Source organism: Centroberyx affinis, unplaced genomic scaffold (genome assembly GCF_046629955.1).
Source record: "Centroberyx affinis isolate AG114_WGS23_722 - 3 ecotype Tasmania unplaced genomic scaffold, CSIRO-AGI_Caff_v1 ptg000281l_1, whole genome shotgun sequence".
NCBI classification, from domain to species: Eukaryota; Metazoa; Chordata; class Actinopteri; order Beryciformes; family Berycidae; genus Centroberyx; species Centroberyx affinis.
In genome coordinates, this window is record NW_027278960.1 from 546,211 (window position 1) to 567,270 (window position 21,060).

Sequence of the window (21,060 nt, forward strand, 5' to 3'; positions counted from 1 at the left end):
GCTCTACAGCAAACAGACAACACCACAGGGACACGAACATACACAGGGTGCTGATGGAACAAACGCAACAGTATTACAGACGCTTTGTCACAAAAACATCAACTGTGATCTGTGTACGTATTGGAACAAAAATCATCATCATCAGTCATTAGATACTGTAGAAAAAAACAGGTCATTATATTTGTTGGATTACGTGTTCAAAGGGATTACAGTGATTAAGATTAGAGGTTATGCTTGCAGTAGTTCTACACATGTTAGGTTATAGTGGATAACGTTGGTAGATATTCTGTAAATGAATTAGGTGGCTTTATTTAATTTAAGGGTGGACAAACTAGACCTATGACAGGTACCAGTAATTCCCCATTTTCTCCAACTGTGGTAGCAAACGGTGCAATCCAAGATTATGTATTTTTCTTTCATTAAAAAGCAGTTGGCAGTTTGAGTGACTTTTCAAAAATGTCAAAATTAATGTAATCTAATCTGAAAACTAAAGAAAGTAAAGTAAAAAAAAACAGTATCAAATATTCACATTTTAATCACATCAGAAACCAAAGCAGATTCTTTAGTTCTTACAGTTTTTAATTTAATAGCAAAAATAATGGGAAATAGGTAAACAGCTATTCATTATTAATATTTTTTTAATTATATCACTCTGTGCAAAATAACCAGCATTTATCCGTATGTGTGTATTCAGTGGTTTCAAATTAAATTTTCAATTATATGCTGCATTTTTTATAAGAGTAAATGTCCAACAAGGCTACCTTTTAGATGCTGCAGCCCTTTCAGAATTGCTATCACTTTAATAAATAAATAAATAAATGTAGGTTTATGATTAAAATTGTATTTTCAGGCTTTGGTTGATAGTTTCTTCTGGTATTCCTTATTTTGGTGTGATTTTGTTTTCTACAAAGATGAATTTTCTTGCACACATTGGATAAGAGAAAGTGATTGATTTTATGTTTTTATGAAGAGACAGGCTGGGAACACAGTAATCTGAAATGGATTAGATTTGGAAAGCAACCTTCCCATCCTGTACAAACTGAACAAACACTGAACATAAGAACTGAGGACAAACAGATCAACCAAACCTACAGTTGAAGCAGTATAGGCCTTCCCACCTATAGGAGCTGCCACCTCACCTGAAACCATTTCATTTCTCTTGGTTCCAGTGGGATCCCAGTGGGGTACAAGGTTTCCAAAATGATCTTACTCAGCATGTGACACCCATTCATACAAAATGATAGATAATAGAAAATGGAAACAAATTCTGGTATTTTTGAAAGAATAGCATAGGAATAGGTAGAATAGAATAAGTATCTCAAGTCGTTGTGTATCCTAATGCTACAACTTTTACAGACAAGATCCGCTATATTTTAGAAATAGTTAAAGATGAACTTCAGGTTTTGTTTTTATTTGGGTTTTTTTTTCCATAGCGGACATATATAGTGTTTAGTAAATGACCTCTTCGAATACTGTTTTCAAAGGCCTTATCGCCCCACCATATCTGCAGGACATACTTCTCAAATTAGCATAAGACATAAATAGGGAGACACACAGACAGAGACAGAAAGAAGAAAATAGAGACAGACAATGTCACGAGGCAGAGACAGTCTCTCAGGAATGCCACAGGGACACAAACAGAGAGACACAAATGGGAAATAAAGATAGACAACGCCACGAGGCGTGACACATTCAGAGATAGGCAAATGCCACAGGGAGACAAAAAGGAAATAAATGAACAGAGAAACAAATAACGTCATGAATCGTACGATGTAAAGCCACTGGAATTTAGTGTTGGTGAAATTCTCATCACTGGCTCCATTGAAAAAGAGAACGACTGGTTTCTCCTAAATGCCTCATATATTGCCTGCAAGGGTTCAGTTGGTAACAAGCAGAGGAGTGACCAAGTCAATTTTGCTCAAGTCCCAAAGCCAGTCTCAAGTCTTGAGGCACAAGACTCAAGTCTAAATGTAGAAGTCAAGTCAGAACAAATCAAGAGCCCAGTACCAATTTAATATCTTAAAAAAAACCCCACTTTTTTCAACGCAGTGTCATTTTAATAGTATAAAAACTTGGTTTGATTTTTATAATCAGTTTCAGCTTCAATAAATTCAATCATTCAATACGAATTCAGAAAACAGAATTTAAATTCAGTCGTCTGGTGGAACAAATCTCATCACTTTCAATCCAAGTAATTTACACAAACGCAAGATCTTTTGTCAAGACTTTAGAAACCTTTTCAAGTCATCAAAATACAAGTCAAAGTCAAGTCCCAAGTCGCCAGAACCCAAGTCAAGTCAAGTCTCAAGTCTTCTCTTCATGCATCAAGTCAAGTCTCAAGCAATTTAAACTGTGACTTGAGTCTGACTCGTCTCCACCTCTGGTAACAAGTATTATAATGTGCTTGTGTTCTTTTAAAATAATGACCTGACAGACATTATAGGGACATAAATATATAGACAGAAATATATAAATGCCATTTAGTGGATGCTTTCATCCAAAATGTCTTACAGTAGTGAGTGTATCAGTACAGATGGCCTCAGAGGAAAACTGAACCCTTTATCCTGACAGTGTTTGTTAGTGCCATGCTCTGCTCTTTGAACTTCACAGGACAGACAGTGAAATACACAGAGATGGCATAGAAACACAATAGCTTAAGACAGAGAGAGATCAATAGAGAAAAACTAAAAAGACAAACCTCAAAGGGTCAAAAATAAGGCAAATAAACAATTAAGGTGTGGTTCTGTGTTGCTCGATGTGTAGAGACTGGCACCAACACTTCCGGGATTAATTAGGTGTTTTATTCCCACTGGTGCTGCCCGTGCTAAAACTGTGTCCACTCTTGGTACCTGGTACTGAATAAAATACAAATGGCATAACCTGTGCTGTGATTATACCAAAAATATTGAATGTGGACGGCCAGGTCTGCGGATGTAAAGGTCAGGAGGATGGAACATGCAACATATGTAGAACAGTAGGTCAAACAGACAAATGGAGCTCAGACAGAAATCTGATGAACTCGATCACTGGCATGGACCAAACCTCTTGTACAAAATATTAGAATAAGTGAATCTGAGGAAGCAACAAGCGAAATGCGTTGCTCACTCCTTTTCTAAGCCTATTTGCTGTTGTGTTTCTTCTCTTACACTAACAGCAATAAAATGAGTTGAGTCACGAGATACAGTTTAGGGTCTTTACTGTTCAAGTGCAAATTCAATCACACAGGTATCCCTACGCTGACGTATCACTTAACGTATTAAAGGTATACTGACCATTGTATCACTTAACAAAAGTAGTGCCAAATGCCTATTCTAAATACGGAAATAATGTATTCTTTTTCCAAATACATAACATTTGCAAATGCTGTAAAAAAAATCAAAATAGATGTTATTACAATTTCAGCAAAGCCTCACAGTGTTCGGTTGGTTAATTTGTTTATACAAAATATTAGACTTGCTCATTCGTGACACTACAATAGTTGTGTGTGAAAGTGATGCTCTCTCTGCTGTGTTTTAATATCACAGGCCACAGACTCAAGCTCATGTGTGCCTAAAGGTGCTCTGTGTCGCTTTTTTAAACATCAACTATATATTGTTGTCAAATGAATTGTGATGCCTTGGTGTATCCTGTAAATACATGAGACCATGGTCGAGATGATTGGTAACCTCTATCTCATGCCAGTGGTAATGTTAGTGCTGGTGTTTCTCAAAATTAAGACCACATTTCTCGTGAGCACCATTGCTTCCTGATGCAAATTTATAGCTCTTCCTCTTCACCTTCTTTTCAGAGGTTTTCTCTTTCGCTTTACTGAAGAGGATAAACATATTGGAAGTGATTTTTCCATAGGTCTTTCACTTGTTTCACCATCTGAAAGCTGTAGCTCCATTTGTGCTGGAAGAACAGCACCCTCTTCCTGTTTTGTGCCATAAAGCAATCTAGACGATTTCCCGCAAAATCTGACCTGGTGGCACACGATGTAAAATGCACTGTGGGCTGCCAGTCTTCTCAGCGATGGTCTCGTTTGTTTGCAGTAATTATACCAATGTCTCAAAATGAATGTGGTAATAATTTCTTGATATTGAAATGCTACACGTAGCACCTTTACCTTTGATGAATGAGCCATCAGTCGGTTCCTTCTGTGCTTTTTGTGGAAGACACTGTTGCTGTTCCTCTGGTGTCTTCAAGGTGCACAGAGGAGCCAGAACAGGATCCTACAGATTTGCATTTAAAGTAAAAATCCATCCGCCCTGGGACACTCTTACACTGTTAGATATCAATCTGTGATGTTCAGCGTGTTCCAGGAGTTATTTCGCGATGAACTGTTATTCACTTTTTTGGTGTTTCCACTTTCCTTCAACCTGCCTCTTCTACTTCTACTTCAGTTAGTGATTTCATACATTTTCCCAGAATGCCTTCCCGACAACCACAAGAGAACAGACGTGAACTTGTTTCATTCAGCTGTGGGTCATACATGCAGGTGGAGCGAGCGATAACCGATAACGTAGTGAGCTCCAGTCAAGAAAAAAATGAGATTGGAGAGAGAACAATGGCATGGTGTGTTGTGCCCGGTTGTTCAAATTACAAAAAAGCTATTGAAAGCTGTGGCTGCATTGCATTATGGACTATTGAGGCTACTGTTGGTGAAGAAATTGTAATCTTTGTCTCGTCTGCGATGGATTTCTCAGTGCAAAATAGAAAAACACACCACCAAAAACCAAAATTGGCCTAGAAATGCTTAATGGATGGATGGATAATGGATAATAACTGTTGTTAAAATGTTTTAAGATGGATTTTTCCTTTAATTCGTCCTCTAATTTAAACCATGGTATTTCTCCCTTTGTCTTGCTCTTTACATATCTTTTTCCCTCCCACTCTCTGTTCATCCGTCTCTGTCTGAAGTTCTCCCACCCTCTTTCTGTCTGTCCCGTTCTTTCTCTCCCAGTATAAATTAATAAAGAGAGCTATTAGTGGTGCGTTCCGCTTCATCAGAACATGTGCAAGAGGACAGGGGGAATGAAGAGGGGAGGGAGGAGGAGGACAGAGAAAATTAGGATGAGGGATGAAGAGGGAGAAGGAGAGAAACGGGGGGGGGGGGGGGGGGGGGAGATGATGATGAAGCGTGGGGGGGGGGGGGTGAATGAGAGGAGGAATGAGAGGAGAGAGAGAGAGAGAGGGGACAGTGATAGATAGCGTGGCTAAAGAAAGAAGTCAGATTAGGGAAGAAAAGTGTAAAAAGAAGGAAAGAGGAGATCAGAGAGACAGGTTGAGATGAGAGAAGTTGACAGAGTGTGGGATAGGGAGAGAAAGAGAGAGAGAGAGAGAGAGAGAGAGTGTTAGATGGATCTGAGTCGTACTGACACATCAGTTCTCCCTGTGGCAGGATTTATTCTCACATTAGGGTGTGTGTGTGTATGCCTGTTTCTTTCTGTTTGTCTGTCTCATCTTACGTGCGTATATACGTCAGCTCACTTCTGCATGTGTGTGTGTGTGTGTGTGTGTGTGTGTGTGTGTGTGTGTGTGCACTTTATTGGGCCCATCCACATGTTATCAAAAACATCTCGGTCCCCTCAGCCAGTGCAAATAAGCAGCTCAAGTTCTTTGGAGTGGGTGGGAGGGTTTCATCTTTTCGTATTGCTCAGCATGTATTATGTAGCTGTGGGCTGTTTTCCATGGCTAGATTAAACCGCTGAGGATCAGACCAGCAAAGACCAGAGTACCACGGGCCGCTCTGGAAAGATTCACTGTCCCATGCTGGTGTCGGATGATTCTCCTTCTCTTCCTCCTCTTCATCATCTTCTCCCTCATCTTCTTGTTCTCTGTCTCTTTCTCTCTCTCTCTCTCTCTCTCTCTGACTATATTGTGGCATAAACTACAGATCACTATGAAGAAAATTCAAGGCGTACACTCTTCTCTTTTCTTTTAGTTTCACGCTTTGCTGATTCCACCAACGTTTTCGGCTACATGGGCGAAAACGTGCAAACGTGTGCAACTTGGATTTTCTTCATAGTGGAGTTTTCACAGACGCCTCATGTCTGCACCTCACTGCCTATGCCTTCTTCCTATTGAAGTATAAACTACAGATCAGACAGACAGGCATTGATATCATAATTTTGGGCCCATGTTTCATATAATTCTCTCTATTTATTGCCGACTCAGTGAATGTATAATGGATTGCTACTTTGACCTGTAATAATTACTGCCGATGTTTTTACTCAGTCAGGACCTGACAGTGTTTCTGTGTGTCTGTATCTGCACATCATGCAAATGTGTTAACTTCACCGAGTCAACTTTGAATGTGTGTGTGTGTGTGTGTCTGTGTGTGTGTGTATGTGTGTATGATTGTGTGTATGTGTGTAGATCTGTTCCCCAGGAGGGGATTTAAGCTCTTGCTGTCGTTTGATCCAAGCCCCACAGCCGATCACTGACTGTGTGTGTGTGTGTGTGTGTGTGTGTGTGTGCGTGTGCGTGTGCGTGTGCGTGTGCGTGTGTCTGATCTATGTGTGTTTGTGTGTGTCTTTTCTGTGTGTGCATGTGTTGTTTCTTTTCTGTGTGTGTGTGTGTGTGTATGTGTGTGTTAGCGTGAATTTTTTTCTACTATTCTAAGCCCAAATCCCCTCCCGGAGCAGTTCTCATGCAACTGCTACTACACAAACACACACACACACACACACACATACACACACACACACACACACACACACACACAAGGAAGTGCTCTGGAACTCAGATCAAACGAAGAGAAACAGACGATAGTTCAAGTCAGGCCATTAGAGCAGTTCTCTCATTTGTGTATGCGTGTGTGTGTGTGTGCGTCTGTGTGTGTGTGCACGTGTGTGTGTCCTGTATGAGCAATTACTGTAATTATCAAATGACTAATCAAAAATGGAGGCTTACTGTGATCGCTTTCTTTCTCTCACACTCTCCAACTTCTTTTTCTCTTAACTTTATCTCTCTGATCGCTCTCCTCTCTCATTCTCCCCCTCTTCATTTATCTCTCTGCTCCCCATCTTTCCTCTTCTCTCTCTCTCACTTTTAGCAGATTTTTTCTCATTTCTCTCATCTTTCTCTGACTGTTCCACTTCATCTCCATTACCCCTTTACTTTCTGTGTCTGCACTCTCCTTCAACTCTCCTCCCCGCTTCCTTCCACTCTCTCTCTCTCTCTGCTTCTGAAGTTTCTTCTAACGCCTGTCTCCTGTGTTGAACAGCTCAGCAGCCCTACACCATGTGCTTCCGGGTCAAGTTTTATCCCCATGAGACAATGAAGATCAAGGAAGCTCACCAGGTAAGGTCTAATGACACTGATTGGTCAGGAGTGCAGTGAAAGCCTGGTTGCATGAGTGACGGAGAAAGAAGGGAGGGAGAGAGGCGAGAAGGGTGAAAATGTGGGATAGGAAGAGAACAAAGTTGAAAACATGATATCTTGATAGATGGTCATATTCACTTTCTCTGTTCCAGTGTTGGGGAGTAGCTTCACTACATGTAATTTAACTAGACACATTCTGCAGTAGCTTGGTGGTAGTTCAACTACATTCAAATCTGGATAGAGTTTTTAGCAGTTTATTACTTTTTTGTTACGTTGACTGCAGGTTGGGTGAAAACTTCATATCTCTAAAACATAATCTTTTCAGGAAAATCAGCCTTATTTTTATTTTTTTTTGGCTTGACAACCATGAATTTTGAGTTTATCCAATGGGTTTGATATGGTTTTATAAACACAAGGATGGTAGATATTTTGTCAGCCCATAGAAGAGCATATACAACTTAAATTTAAGTGAAAACCAAAATTGGAGTTACAAGGTTTTCACATCAGTAATAGAAAAAAAGGGGGTGGGGACAAGTTGAATTTTGTATTTATGTCTTTAATTGTCAAGGTTGTCAGATGTTATAAAAGCCCTTTTATTTTTCATTTAAGCTTACACACAACAGAAAGTTAACATTCCTTCCACTGTGAAGAACCCAGATTTGGTGGTCTGGTTTGGGTTTAGGTCCATACAGCCTCTGGCAGACAGACAGGTGAATTCTGAGTGAAACTATAGGAGTGACGGACATTATACATTATTGCTCTTCTTCCTGATAAAATAACCCTAATGGAGTTATTTGGTTTGTGTCAAATTTGTGACACGCAGCTGTCTGAATGTTGCCATGATGAACACAGTGAACATTCATTGTCACTAAATAAAAGTTTTGTTAACATCCTAATCAGTAGTATTTTTGCAGTCATCTGATTTTGTATTAGAAGGCATTGCAGATGTCGATATGATACAAAGTACTTTCTCTCTGTAATTTTAGTGAACAACACTGTATTTTTTACAATGTGAAATAACTGGTAGCTTATAAAACTATAGTTTTAAAGCAGCTTCTCCAGCACTGCACTTTAATTAGCTGCAATACATGTGGACAGTAATACACAGCCACTTGCTCCCGTTCCCCTCTTCTCTCAGGCGAAGTTTACAGCGTGATAATTAGCGCTGCTCACTCAGCAGGGACTCTGTTTTCATGTTCTCCGTCCCATCTGAACCGTCAAGTCATCATCCCTGCTTCTCTTTCTCTCCTCCCTCTCTTGATCCCTCCTTCTCCCCTCCCTCCCTCCCTCCCTCCCTCCCTGCCTCCTTTACTTCTCTCTCTCTGTCGTTTCATCCCTCAACGTTTCTCCTCCCTCCCTTCTGTTAGTCGCACTCTCTCTCTCTCTCTCTCTCTCCTCCTTCCCCTTCTGTCTTTCTCCCTCCCTCTCATCACAGCTCCCTCTCTTTCCCTCCCCTCTTCTCAAGGGTCCCTCTTTCACTCCTGCTCCTCCTCCTCCTCTCCGACTGCCATATCTCCTCTGTTCCTCCTTCCTACTGTTCCTTCTTCCCTCCAACACTCTTCTGCACCATTGTCAACCATCCCTTCTCTTTTTTTCTCTCTCTCTTGTTTCTTGCTCCATCATCCACTCCACGCTCTCTCAGCCCTCCTCCCTTGAGTTTTCCCCCACTTTCTTTTTAGGCTGTCTCTTTTTCATTTATTATCTTTTTTTTACACCCCCCCCCCCCATTCCTGCCATACCTCTCTTGCCATCCTTCCATTTCAGATGACTCTGTGTTGTTGTCTTTTCCATTTCTGTCTCTTTTCTCTCCATTAGCTTGTTTTAAAGAAAAAAAAACCCCTCTTCTCTTAGTGTCCATTAGACTAGCAGTCATGCTGACTTTGAAGTGGAGTGGACTTTGAATTTAGAGTGGAGCTAAGTTAGGAAAGTTCAGAATAGATGGAGCTGGGAAGGTTACTTTCAAAATGTAATCCAGATTACGGTTTAGCTGCTTAAATTGTAGTCAGTAATGAAATGTGATGGAGTTTTTTTGTTTGTTTGTATTACTTAACTTCCAAAATCCAAAGAATATGAAGCTGACTGTGTTGTATGCGCTCCAATTTACAGACTTTAATTTGAATTCTGCCATTATCCTCCTCTACAATGGTCTTTGTGTCCACAATCTCACAAACAAAGCTACTTTTTTCATCCGTCGAACATGTTCCCCAGTAATCACAGTCTAGCTTTTGCTCTGCTGTAGTCTGAGGTTCTGCGTAGATCTATCCTGTACAGTTACCCCACTGTGTACAGTCAATGCTCTGCTGACCTAAACAAGCTGGTAGTCATAAATGAGAATGAGAATAAACCCCAGGGTGAGATAGAGGGAGAGGGAGAGGGGGAGAGAGAGAGACAGAGTGAATAGGAAAGGCGTAAAAACCCTGAACTAAGGAAGTAAGGAGTAAAGAGAGAAAGGGAAAAAGAGAGAAAGTGAGCAGGAAAAAGGAGTCCAGTGTCAGTGTCATAGATGCTAAGCACTCTGCACAGCTGAGAAAAGGAAAGTGTTGTTTTGCATGGGAAGATGGCGCCTGTAAATGTTATCACATCCAGACATTTCTACTCATTAAGACAGCTCCAGATAGAAAAACCAGAGAGAGAGAGAGAGAGAGAAGGCAAGAGAGACTGATAACAAAGGAGTGTCTTCCTATAAAACACAGCCAAGGAATTACAGAGGAAAGACAAAGACTCGGGTTCCTACTACGCTGTCATGAAACAAGAAGAGACAGCGTAAAAGATACTGTAACTAATAGATCAAGCAGAGCAGGGAGCAAAGGAAAGAAGATAATGAGCAGATAGGCAGAGAAAGAGAGAGGAGGAGGAAGAGGAGGAAGCAGAAGAGATCAGCACAGAATAGAGTAGAATAAAATTAAACAGCGTATTGTTTTACAACCAAAAGCGCCACGCCACCGCAACTGAGAGTGTCATGTAATTATGGGTAGCTTTTGTGGTTGTTTTTTTTTTTTTTTTTGGCTAATTTCAGGTACTTTTATGTGACTACAGACTGACTCTATAAATAAAGCTATTTAGATACAGCGGCAGGCTTTTCGCTCCATTCAATCTTTCATGCTCTCCCTCTGCTTCTGCTTCCGACGGTTTAGTCACTCAGTTCAGAAACAAGTTCAATCAGTCCGTTGACTCAGTGGTTTATGTGTGTGTGAATGACTGTGTGTGTGTGTGTGTGTGTGTGGGGGGGGGGGGGGCTGACTCAGTTTCGTCTGGAGCCTCTTCTGGAAACTGCCACTCTCATCGGTATCCATGGCAACAAATGTCCCTAGTTTCAGCTCCCGTTGTCATCCCTTGTCTCCTTGGTAACATGAGACAAATCAGCGTGTCAGCAGCATGCCTACACACTTGTCTCCATGGAGGCCGTTTCCATAGCAACTACCGGTCTCCGCGGTATGGTAAATGTCTCCATAGCAATAATACGCACCTTGTTTCCACAATCCCCATAGCAACACAGCCAGATCGTTATACAATCAAGGGTACAGATTTATGATTTATGAGTTTATCTAATGTTATGTAAACTAAAGACTCATTTTACAGAAGAAAAGTTCACTGTGCCATGCAGTTAATGTGATTATGCTATGACACAAACCCTGATAACATTTGATTCTATCTATTGTAATTGTTCATCTCGCCAGGAGATTAGACCCAAAATACTCTTGTGATCTTAGGAAAACTCTAAGCATCGTTCCCCTGGTGACGCAGAAGTCCAGAGAAACCGTAAAGCTCTTCAGAAGATTCATAACACTGCTGCTGGATGAAAATCTTGCATCTCCAAAATTTTCAGTGATTGAAGAAAAAATGTCTGAAGGACAACCTTGATATTTTGAAGCCATCAGGGTGGCTAACTCTGGACCAAATAAGCTTTAAATTTGAGTAAAAAAAAAAAAAAATGAAGTACAATAATTCGAAGTTATGAGGTTTTCAGACAACAACAGCAAAAAGCTTCTTGCTTTTTTTTTTATAGCTGGGCTGGACAACAGGCCATGATTTATCTTGAAAAAGCTCCCGGTGGAATTCAGCTCAAATATATATTTCTTCCTTTCCTCTTAACCCTGCCTGTCTCTGTGTATGTGTGTGTGTATGCGTGTGTGTGTGTATGTGTATGTGTATCTGTGTGTGTGTGTGTGTGTGTGCGTGTGCGTGTGCGTGTGCGTGTGCGTGTGCCTCCAGGTATCTGCTGTACCTCCAGTTGAAGAGAGATATCTACCACGGCCGTCTCCTCTGTCCCTTCGCTGAGGCTGCGTACCTGGGAGCCTGCATCGTACAGGGTGAGCCCTATTGACACTCACTGGATTTGGTTTAGTCCCATTGACAGTGTGAATGTATTGGTGGTTTAGCTCACAAGCTACATAAACCCCACTGATAATCACTATACTTGATTTGATAACCCTTTATTTTACAGGTCCCTAATAACGTATGAACTATTTCTAAGTAGACGTTAACAAAAAAACTATTACACAGTAACGTGGCTAATAATTATACAACAGCATATTTACGTAAAAATGAAGGGTTACCCTTGATTTTTAAAAGATTTACACAAAGACGAGTGTGAACATTTTCCCAAAGAGCACCTGTATAGACACACTCTGGATCTGACTGGCAGCTCACTCATACACTGTTCTATTTCCTTTTTTTTTTGGCTTCATCTAGTGAGCACTACAGTTACACTTTTGACAGACATCCCTTAAATTGTGCAGTTTACAGTGGTTAATGTGCATAGAACATTAATGGTGGCCCCAGAGAGATTCAAATACCTATTCACAAAATATTCATTCAGTCAAGTGAATAAGTGAGTGAGAGTGAGTTTTATGTCAGTAGATGGAAACCCTTTGGCCTGTTGAAAAACATTGTATAACAACGTGTATTTTCCATACTCCTCCCTATATGGGTATTTTTCTTTCAAGCCAGCTTATAGCTCAGCATGCTCAGTAATTAATTGTATCCCTTCCTAAATCTCTTTGTGTCCCGGAGGGAGACAAAGACAGAGAATATGAGGAGTCATGGAGAGACATTTTTACATTAGTGAGTTAGAGAGTTATGCATGGCCAGTCTTGTTTAATTGTTCATTTCTTGAAATTCACTGAAGAAAACGAGTGTACAAGAATACAAGGGGACAGTTTTTACACTCTCCAAATGTTTTTTCGAGAAGGACGATGCAGAAGGAGACAGCATCATCAAAACTAGTCATAGCTTACTAAGCGATGAGTAGAGTCATCACATTACGTGGCGTCACAAATTTGCACTGTGCATGCGTCATACCCTCTGGCTCCGACTGGGAGTGATAAAACTGTCTCTGCCTGACTACCTCTATTTTCTTTCTTTTCCCTGGGTGAGGTTTGGTATCAGACCCACTCAAACACCCCCAGAGAAATGCAACTTGGCATCGATCACGCCATCTCAGTTATAGATCGGAGCGCTATTACTTCGCCTGCCGATCGAACCGACCGCTCCAACTGCCTCATTCACCAGCCGCGTTTCAAAGCCTCACATTGACGTGATAATCCTACATTTTTAAGCCCCACAAGATGTATAGAGACCGCCGGGGAAAAGGAAGAAGAAAGGAGTTTTGCCTCAGTTAATTTGCAGCACAGTTTAACGTCGAATCACAGTGCAGAGCCACTTACTTTAATATGGATTAAGAGTGGAATTAGCTGGGCAATATCACATAAATGAACCCTTCTGCCTGATACACAAATCACTGAACTGTGCTAACACCCAGCCTCTGCTCTGATTGGCCCGTATCCCCAGAGAGTAGAGTGTGACTGGCTGAGTTATCTCAACCCACAGTGTGTCTACAGCGTGTTATTGGCTGCTGTGATTAACAAGGGCAGGTCCCTGTCCCACTTTCTTAGGGTGTTGATTAAAGAGCTGCGGAATAGGTTGAGGATTATTGTTTAATTAAACTCCAGGCAGTTTTCATTTAACCTATTATCACGACTGGTAATTAAGAACAGATTCGAAAGAGGTATCGTTGACTCTTAACACAATATTTATTATTCATATGGGGTTATCTCGCTCGACTCATGATGAGCATATTTTTCTGTGCAAATAAGAATTAAATAATAATATCTGTGACAGTCGCTTCCGTTTTTGTTTTCTAATTCACAATGACCTTTCCAAGCAACATCTTTACAAGCCTTTGTCTGGGCTTGAGCAATCTGACAATTTGATGCTGATATCTAATAAATCAGATGTTAAATATTACAATATTTTCCAGTTTAACCTGGTTTTAAGACCACTTTAACACTGAATATCACATAAAAACACAGGGATTCTCTTTTACACCTAACTCTTTACCATATTTTGTCCCTTTGTTTCGCTCTCCCCAGCTGAATTAGGGGACTATGACCCAGAAGAGCATCCATCAGACTACATCAGAGACTTCAAGCTGTTCCCTAAACAGTCCCTCAAACTGGAGAGGAAGATTATGGAAATACACAAGAACGAGCTCAGGTAAAAAGATGTGTGAGTGTATGTGTGTGTGTGTGTGTGTGTGTGGATGGTGGGTGGTTGTTGTATTTGCTGTCTGGTGCTGTGTCTTTGTTATTGATTTACTGTTTGATGTTTCTGACAGGCTCGGTTGCTCGTTCTTGTGATCTTTGTTTTCAACATGCTGTGGAAACAGTTTTCTACTGTGAGGACAGTAAAGCGCTATCTGTCAGTCAAAATTGTATGATACAGAGAGATTTGTCTCAGTCAAAGGTAGGCAGAAATAGAAACTGCACTTAATTTGCAGAAGAATGAGCGTTCATTATTTATTTTCTAAGTTGCTTTTGACAACTTGCTTGAACCAAAAGCTTTTCAAAATTTTAATTTTGAGGAAAATCAACCCTCCTTGATTGATTGCGTTGAATGTGAGCTGGACTCACAACAGGAAAATTAGATTAGCTTCCATTCCTCTGCGTATGATTAACGTGTCAGAAAACCTTGGTTCGAGGGGATAAAATGGCACTGGAATAAAATGGAATATGAAGAGAAAGCTGAATTAAAAGTGGATTAACACAGCCAGGGGCAAGTGTAAATAAACATTGTTATGATGACAGCGAAAAAGATTAAAACATTCTATTCTTGTTCAGTATAAGGAGGAGAGCACTGCAGTAAGATGATACGTCACATATCATATGATGGGACAGGGTAAGAGTCAGCATTCCTAAAACCTACAATATGATGCGTACAAACCCACTGTTGACGCCTCCCCCCGCTGGTTGTTTGTGTTTATTTGTATCACAGCTACAGCTCATGAATGATGTTGCGAGGTGTGTGACCGTCACTTTTACAGCGATTATAGAACATCAAAGACAAATCCTTTATTAGCAGCGGCACAGAGGCAGATGCTGCTCGGCGCTGGCTGCCCTCTGCCTGCCCCGCTGACGGGATTTACAGGCTGTAGATTAACACTGAGCTGGTATGAGAGAGTTCAGGTGATTTACAAGAGGGCAGAATGTGTGTGACTGTGTGTGTGTGTGTGTGTGTGTGAACATGTTTTCTGCGTGTGTGCTCAGAGAGTTTTATTTCTATAAGTCAAAGGTCTATGTCATAAAACACTGTCAAGAGTTGAGGGTTCGCTGTGTGTGTGTGTACATGGATGTATGTGTGTGTAAGCTTAATGTTGATTTATTCGTCTGGCGTGTTGAGGAGTAGCAGCATGCATCACTCACATCCTTGGCTTTGTAGCACTTAGACTAATGAGCAAGTAAAGCACCAACACTCCCACCAAACACTTGGCCTCTGTCAATATGTCTGCCTGTGCAAAATGTTAACAGATGATGACAAACTGGGCCAAATGTAGTTATTTCATTGAATCAAAGATACGTTGCATCATAGAAACGTTGCAATCTAATTTGCAGCTAAAATGTTTTCCATTGCACATAGGAACAACACCTTTGGTACAAATGTGTTAATATGAAGGCCTCACCTACTATTACTGACAATATAGCCACCAAAGACACAATGCCATTGTGGTTTTCCCTTATTTTCCCTAAAACTTATAGTCAACATTGTGTCTTAATGAGGGAGATGCCTTCACCCCTCAAATAAAGTTATGTATAGATGCTGGGTTATGGCTGAACATTGAGAAATCAGTTAGAGGGCAAATTGATGATTTTTAAATAAACTCTCCTCTCCTCTGTCCTTTCGTCTCCTCTCCTCTGCTCTCCCCTCTTTTCCTCTCATCTCTCCTCTCCTCTCCTCTCCTCTCCCCTCTTTTCCTTTCTCCTCCCCTCTCCTCTCCTCTCCTCTCCTCTGCTCTGCTCTCCCCTCTTTTCCTCTCTCCTCCCCTCTCCTCTCCTCTCCTCTCCTCTCCTCTCCTCTTTTCCTCTCCTCTCCTCTCCTCTCCTCTCCTCTCCCCTCTTTTCCTTTCTCCTCCCCTCTCCTCTCCTCTCCTCTCCTCTCCTCTTTTCCTCTCCTCTCCTCTCCTCTCCTCTCCTCTCCTCTCCTCTCCTCTCCTCTCCTCTCCCCTCTTTTCCTTTCTCCTCTCCTCTCCTCTCCTCTCCTCTCTGTTCCTATAGGAGCCAGTGTGCTTCGTCAGCCGAGTTTAACATGCTCCAAAGGGCCCACTCCCTAGAGACATACGGAGTTGACCCTCACCCCTGCAAGGTAACTTAATTTGCTTTTGACTTATATTCTGTGCCTCAATAACTTGCCATATTCTTTAGTTTGCTTTAGTTTGTTGATCATAATTTACAACAGGCTTTTTGTGGATTGTCATACCTGTCCAGCTCATGACCTTTGTCACCACTCTCACTCTCTTCCCACCCCCCACCCCCCCAAATTAAGCAGAAGTGTATAATAACAGATGGCTCTGACCTTTAATCTCTCCACTAACGGACCAAAGTCACAATGATGTGTGAAATGGTATAACAATGGGGCTGTAGTGCTCATCGTGCTATATTAACTCAGTGATGGTTAATATTACAGTTTGGTTAATCATGAGAATCTCATTTAGCGATTTTCTGCTCTCTCCTGTCTTCCTGTCCTAGCTTTTTATTGATATTTGCATCCAATCTGCACAAGAATGTGGAGATAATGTTAACTAAGTGTAACATAAAAATGCTCAAATGTATGTATGATTGTAGCTTTGTTAGCATTAGCCAAAAGGCCATTCAGTCAGTTTTGCTAACCCTAACCTTGCCTGGTTGTTGTCTTGCTAGCTTGTTAGCTAGTTGGATAGCCAGTAGAGAAAGAAAGATCAGTGTAGTGACATTACTGAATAACAGCATTATCAAGTTTTCTTATTTAATTTTTTTAAATCACAGATTGAATAATGTTAGGAATTGCAAAATATTATTGTTAGGACACTTAAACCTGGTCTGTAAAAATGTGCAATATCAACTATGCATTTTTAGAGAGTAAACAATTATCAAAGTTGAAATCACAGTTGTGGAAGGACAGATTCATGCTTCAACTGACCATACTCTCCATAGTGCAGTACATACCTGTGGCAATTACTTACCATATATTCACATGTCCTCTTTATCTTTGTTATTTTGCCCTCAACCTGCATTTTACAGGAGCTACTCCACACTCACCATTAACTTTGCCCACAGCAGCCTTTTTTGAGAGAAAGACATATGGGTTTGATGAGAGAGGGGAATGAGTAGGTAAAAAAAAATGGGTAAGATGGAGTTGGTGAGTGAGGGAGAGGATGAATAGGTAAAGGAAAGTGAGTATCATCAGACCCAAATCAGCTCCTGGTCCTCACTCATGTCCTTGTTTGGGGAAAAACAGAAACCACCACTAACACATGCTAAATTGCTATGTTGGGGTAACATTCACTTTGAACAACAAATGTTTTTCAAGTTCCAGGAATCAAATCCTTCTTGACTGGTCAGAGTAAACCATAGCAACAGGAGAGACTCCAATTCATTGACTCTACATCTCTGTATGGTTAACAATAGAATAATAGAACCTCATAATGCATTTGATTTGATATTACTCAGTAGATAGACAGTGCATATTATAGTTAATTTCACACTTAATTTTGTGCCTTCCTTTTGTCTTTTGTTTCTACTTATGTAGCTATAAATGCCCCCACTTGTACTTTTTGTTCTTGGGGTTTCTCTTAAATTGTCGTAATGAGTGGAAACAGAGCGGATCTGATAAAGTGGCAGCGTTTCACTGATTCGCTCTTCTCTACTCTCATTCTTTCCCGCTCTCTCTCCGCCCAGTCAGAGTGTGAAATAAGGACAAGCCCGTAGACAGGCGTATCAAAGCATGCTAAGCAGATTAACAAGATATTTAATTTCTGGCTGTTGGAGAGGATCGCCCTTATCTGTTCCACTCTTGTCAGCGAGGCTGTTTTAATTTTGGATTGCTGGAAATGGCTGTTGTACCCGGGACTGTAGCATCGTGTACTTATAGAGCTGGGGAGAGAGACAGCAGAGAGAGAGGAAGAAAGAGAACGAGGAGAAAGAAGAAGAAAGATAAAGAGGAGACAGTGATTTACAGAGAAATACAGAATAGACCAGCAGAGGAAATGCTGACAAAGGTCTGGAGATGGAGAACAGCAATGTGGGAGAGTGATAGGAATATACTGTATTCTGCTCTTACTTTGGAGTTGCTATTGGTTTCATTTTGCTTCACCGCATGAAACAGATTCTCCCTTCCCTCTATATTCTGTAGCTTGTGTTTGACACCAGTTACTGCAAATTGAGGGCTTGATGTTAGGAACAAAACAAGTGATTTTTGTGTAGGTGCCATTGCCATGGAGATAATGATGGCCTACCAGCCTCCCTGCTGTTAGTCCACCTGTATCCCACAATGCCATGTGCTGCCTCTCACTCTGGTTCTGTGTATGTGTGTGTGTGTGTGTGTGTGTGTGTGTGTGTGTGTGTTTTTGTTTGCACAGGATTTCACAGGCTCCACAGCCTTTCTAGGGTTCACAGCCACAGGTTTTGTGGTCTTCCAGGGCAACAAGAGGATCCACCTCCTCAAATGGTAAGCAAGTGTCCCGAAATCTTAAATACAAACTAATTAGTAACACACTTGTAACACAAACTCCATTTTGTATCTCCAATTGAACTGAATCTAATGTTTACGAGGAGGAACTCAAACTGGCGTCCTTGGATTTCAGTTGGCACAGTTCCCCGTCTGCTGCCATTTTTTTTTGCATTATGAATGTATTTATCATTCTTCCAATCATTAGTTTTAGTTGTGGAGACACAAAATTGCTTATCATCACAACCATACATCATAGTCACTTACTATTCCAGTATAGCTGTTTATTAAACATAAGAGTCTTGTACATTTTAGATGCAATACAGCAGTGCATGGTGTTATTCCACTGAAATTACTTGAAGGGTCAATAAGTTCATGTGACTCATAAGGCACCAATTTCAAACATTTAGCTTTTTAACATGGAGAAGAACTTAAAGTTACAATTTTGAGAGCATCTTCTTCCCGTAATGTGACATAACACAGGGAGGCATCATTCACAAGTGTAAACTAATGTGATATCAGTTAGGGAAAGAAAAGAGAGAAAGAAGAGAAAGAAAAAAATCAGTGATGGTATTATTTGTTGGAATCTATGTACGCCTACTGGTATGTAATGAGGTGATGACAAAAGATACACTGTTTTCCAAGTACGTTTTTGCAATTTTTTTGGACATCTATTGTTAAATGGGAGTATATTATGGAATAGAACATTTGCTAGCAAGGTGAAAAAGGCCATTTTTCATTTCATCATCACTTTAAGGACACTAGCACAGCTCTGCCAAATAAAAACCATTTACTGTACATTCACCTTAAATCATATTCTGACCAGTGAGGCTAATTTAACACGAGCCCAGATCTAAAAATAGCAGCTTCCATCATCGTTATTATTATCTATGAACTCAACTCTTCAGTCCATTGCGTCATCATCGTTCGGCGTATTTTTAACCGTAATGATTTAGTCCTTTTTTTTTCCGAATTAGTAATGATGACGATCTTCCTCAGGGCCGATGTCAGCAAGCTGAAATTCGAAGGGAAAACCTTCTATGTCATCGGGATTCAGAAAGAGGTGAGTGCAGCATCCTCCGTCCAGCTTCCCCTCCGAGGATGATGATGATGATGATGATGAGCAATAACTTCTGCTGTGTAGTTTCCTCCATCATGATGATGAGTTGTGTAGTTTTTATAGCACCGAAGTCATCATCATGTTGAGCTATTAGAGTCCACCCTGTAATGTTTGTGGTGTTGGGTGATCCTGGCAGAGGAGATCATGACGCTGATGCATAGTTACTGTCTGTCATTCAATCTGTGGGAGCAACTGTCTCATTTTATCGCCCTCTGGGGGGTGCACTGTACGTCTTTCTTTCTTTCTTTCTTTCTTTCTTTTTCTTTCTTTCTTTCTTCCTTTCTTTCTTTCTTTCTTTCTTTTTCTTTCTTTCTTTCTTTCTTTTTCTCTTTACTTTGTCTTCTCTGTCATTTTCTCAACCTTTGTTTCTTTCTTTCTTTCTGTCTGTCTTTCTGTCTGTCTTTCCTTCTTTCTGTCTTTCTTGTGTGTGCTTGTGTGTACCTGTGTGCTTCTTTATTTCTTTCTTTCTTTCTCTTCTGTGTCATTTTTCTACACGTGTGTCTGTTTGTGTCTTTTCTTTCTTTCTTTGTTTCTTTCTTTCTTTCTGTCTTTCTTTGTCTTCTCTGTCATTTCCTCTACCTGTGTCTTTATTTTTTATTTTTCTTTCTCTCTTTCTTTCTTTTTCTCTTTACTTTGTCATTTTCTCTACTTGCATCTTTGTTTATTTATCTTTGTTTATTTGTTTTATTTTATTTGTTTGTTATTTGCTTGTCTTTCTTTCTTTGTTTTTTCTTTCTTTGTCTTCTCTGTCATTTCCTCTACCTGTGTGTTTCTTGATTTTTTTGTTTGTTTCTCTTCATGTGTGTCTGTTTGTGTCTTTTCTTTCTCTCTCTCTCTCTCTCTCTCTCTCTCTCTTTCTTTCTTTCTTTCTTTCTTTATTTCTCTCTCTCTCTCTCTCTCTCTCTCTCTCTCTCTCTCTCTCTCTCTCTCTCTCTCCCTCTCTTTCTTTCTCACTCATTTTCTGTACTTGTGTGCCTGTTAGTTTATGTCAGACTGAGTTTTTCTATGTGTGTAATGGTAACATCAGATAAATGTGCCAGGATAGCATACTGTTTGTCTATGTAATCCTGTGTGCTGTCTACCATCACACTTATTGTGTGTGTGTGTGTGTGTGTGTGTGTGTGTGTGTGTAACGGTGTGTCGCTGTTTCAGATCTCCTTAACAGGCAGGATGCACTGTAACACGATGGTGGGTGTGTTACGCCTAACCTCTTCACCAACATTATGTGTCGACTGTGGCCCAAATATGAGACTCCTTCTTTAGACCCATGTTCCTATCAACAGGAAACTGAGCTGTACTTCTTAGCAGACAGACAAAATCTATGCCAAATCCCAGACTTCAAATGTATGATATTCTTCCTTCAAATTGACATAAACCACAACTATTGACTTGATGTGTCATGTGTTAAATTACACCTAGAACAGGTGTCTTGCATTTGGGACACATTTTTCATCTGTACACCGGGGTTTTGTCATCAAATACAGAGCTACGGTAGATTCTGGGCAGCAACTTTGATGTATTATGCATTACATCTGTGCATAATGCCTACATTGCTAGAACTACTAGTACTGCGAGAACTCACACTAATCCAAAAGTGTTGTCAAAACTATAGTTTCCTATTGTAGTGGTTGTGAGCTCTGTGTGTACTGTAGGCCTAC

The 21,060-nt window shown here is 40.6% G+C and overlaps 1 protein-coding gene across 1 annotated transcript in view; it reads left to right on the forward strand.

The window, feature by feature from the left end:
• frmd3 (FERM domain containing 3) overlaps positions 1 to 21,060 on the forward strand; it is a 62,338-nt gene that overhangs the window by 20,875 nt on the left and 20,403 nt on the right. Inside the window, exons 4-9 of the mRNA XM_071513307.1 lie at positions 7,208 to 7,289; positions 11,518 to 11,615; positions 13,677 to 13,800; positions 15,855 to 15,942; positions 18,194 to 18,282; positions 19,282 to 19,345. Coding sequence (XP_071369408.1) covers positions 7,208 to 7,289; positions 11,518 to 11,615; positions 13,677 to 13,800; positions 15,855 to 15,942; positions 18,194 to 18,282; positions 19,282 to 19,345 — 545 coding nt within the window. The remainder of the gene's footprint in view (positions 1 to 7,207; positions 7,290 to 11,517; positions 11,616 to 13,676; positions 13,801 to 15,854; positions 15,943 to 18,193; positions 18,283 to 19,281; positions 19,346 to 21,060) is intronic.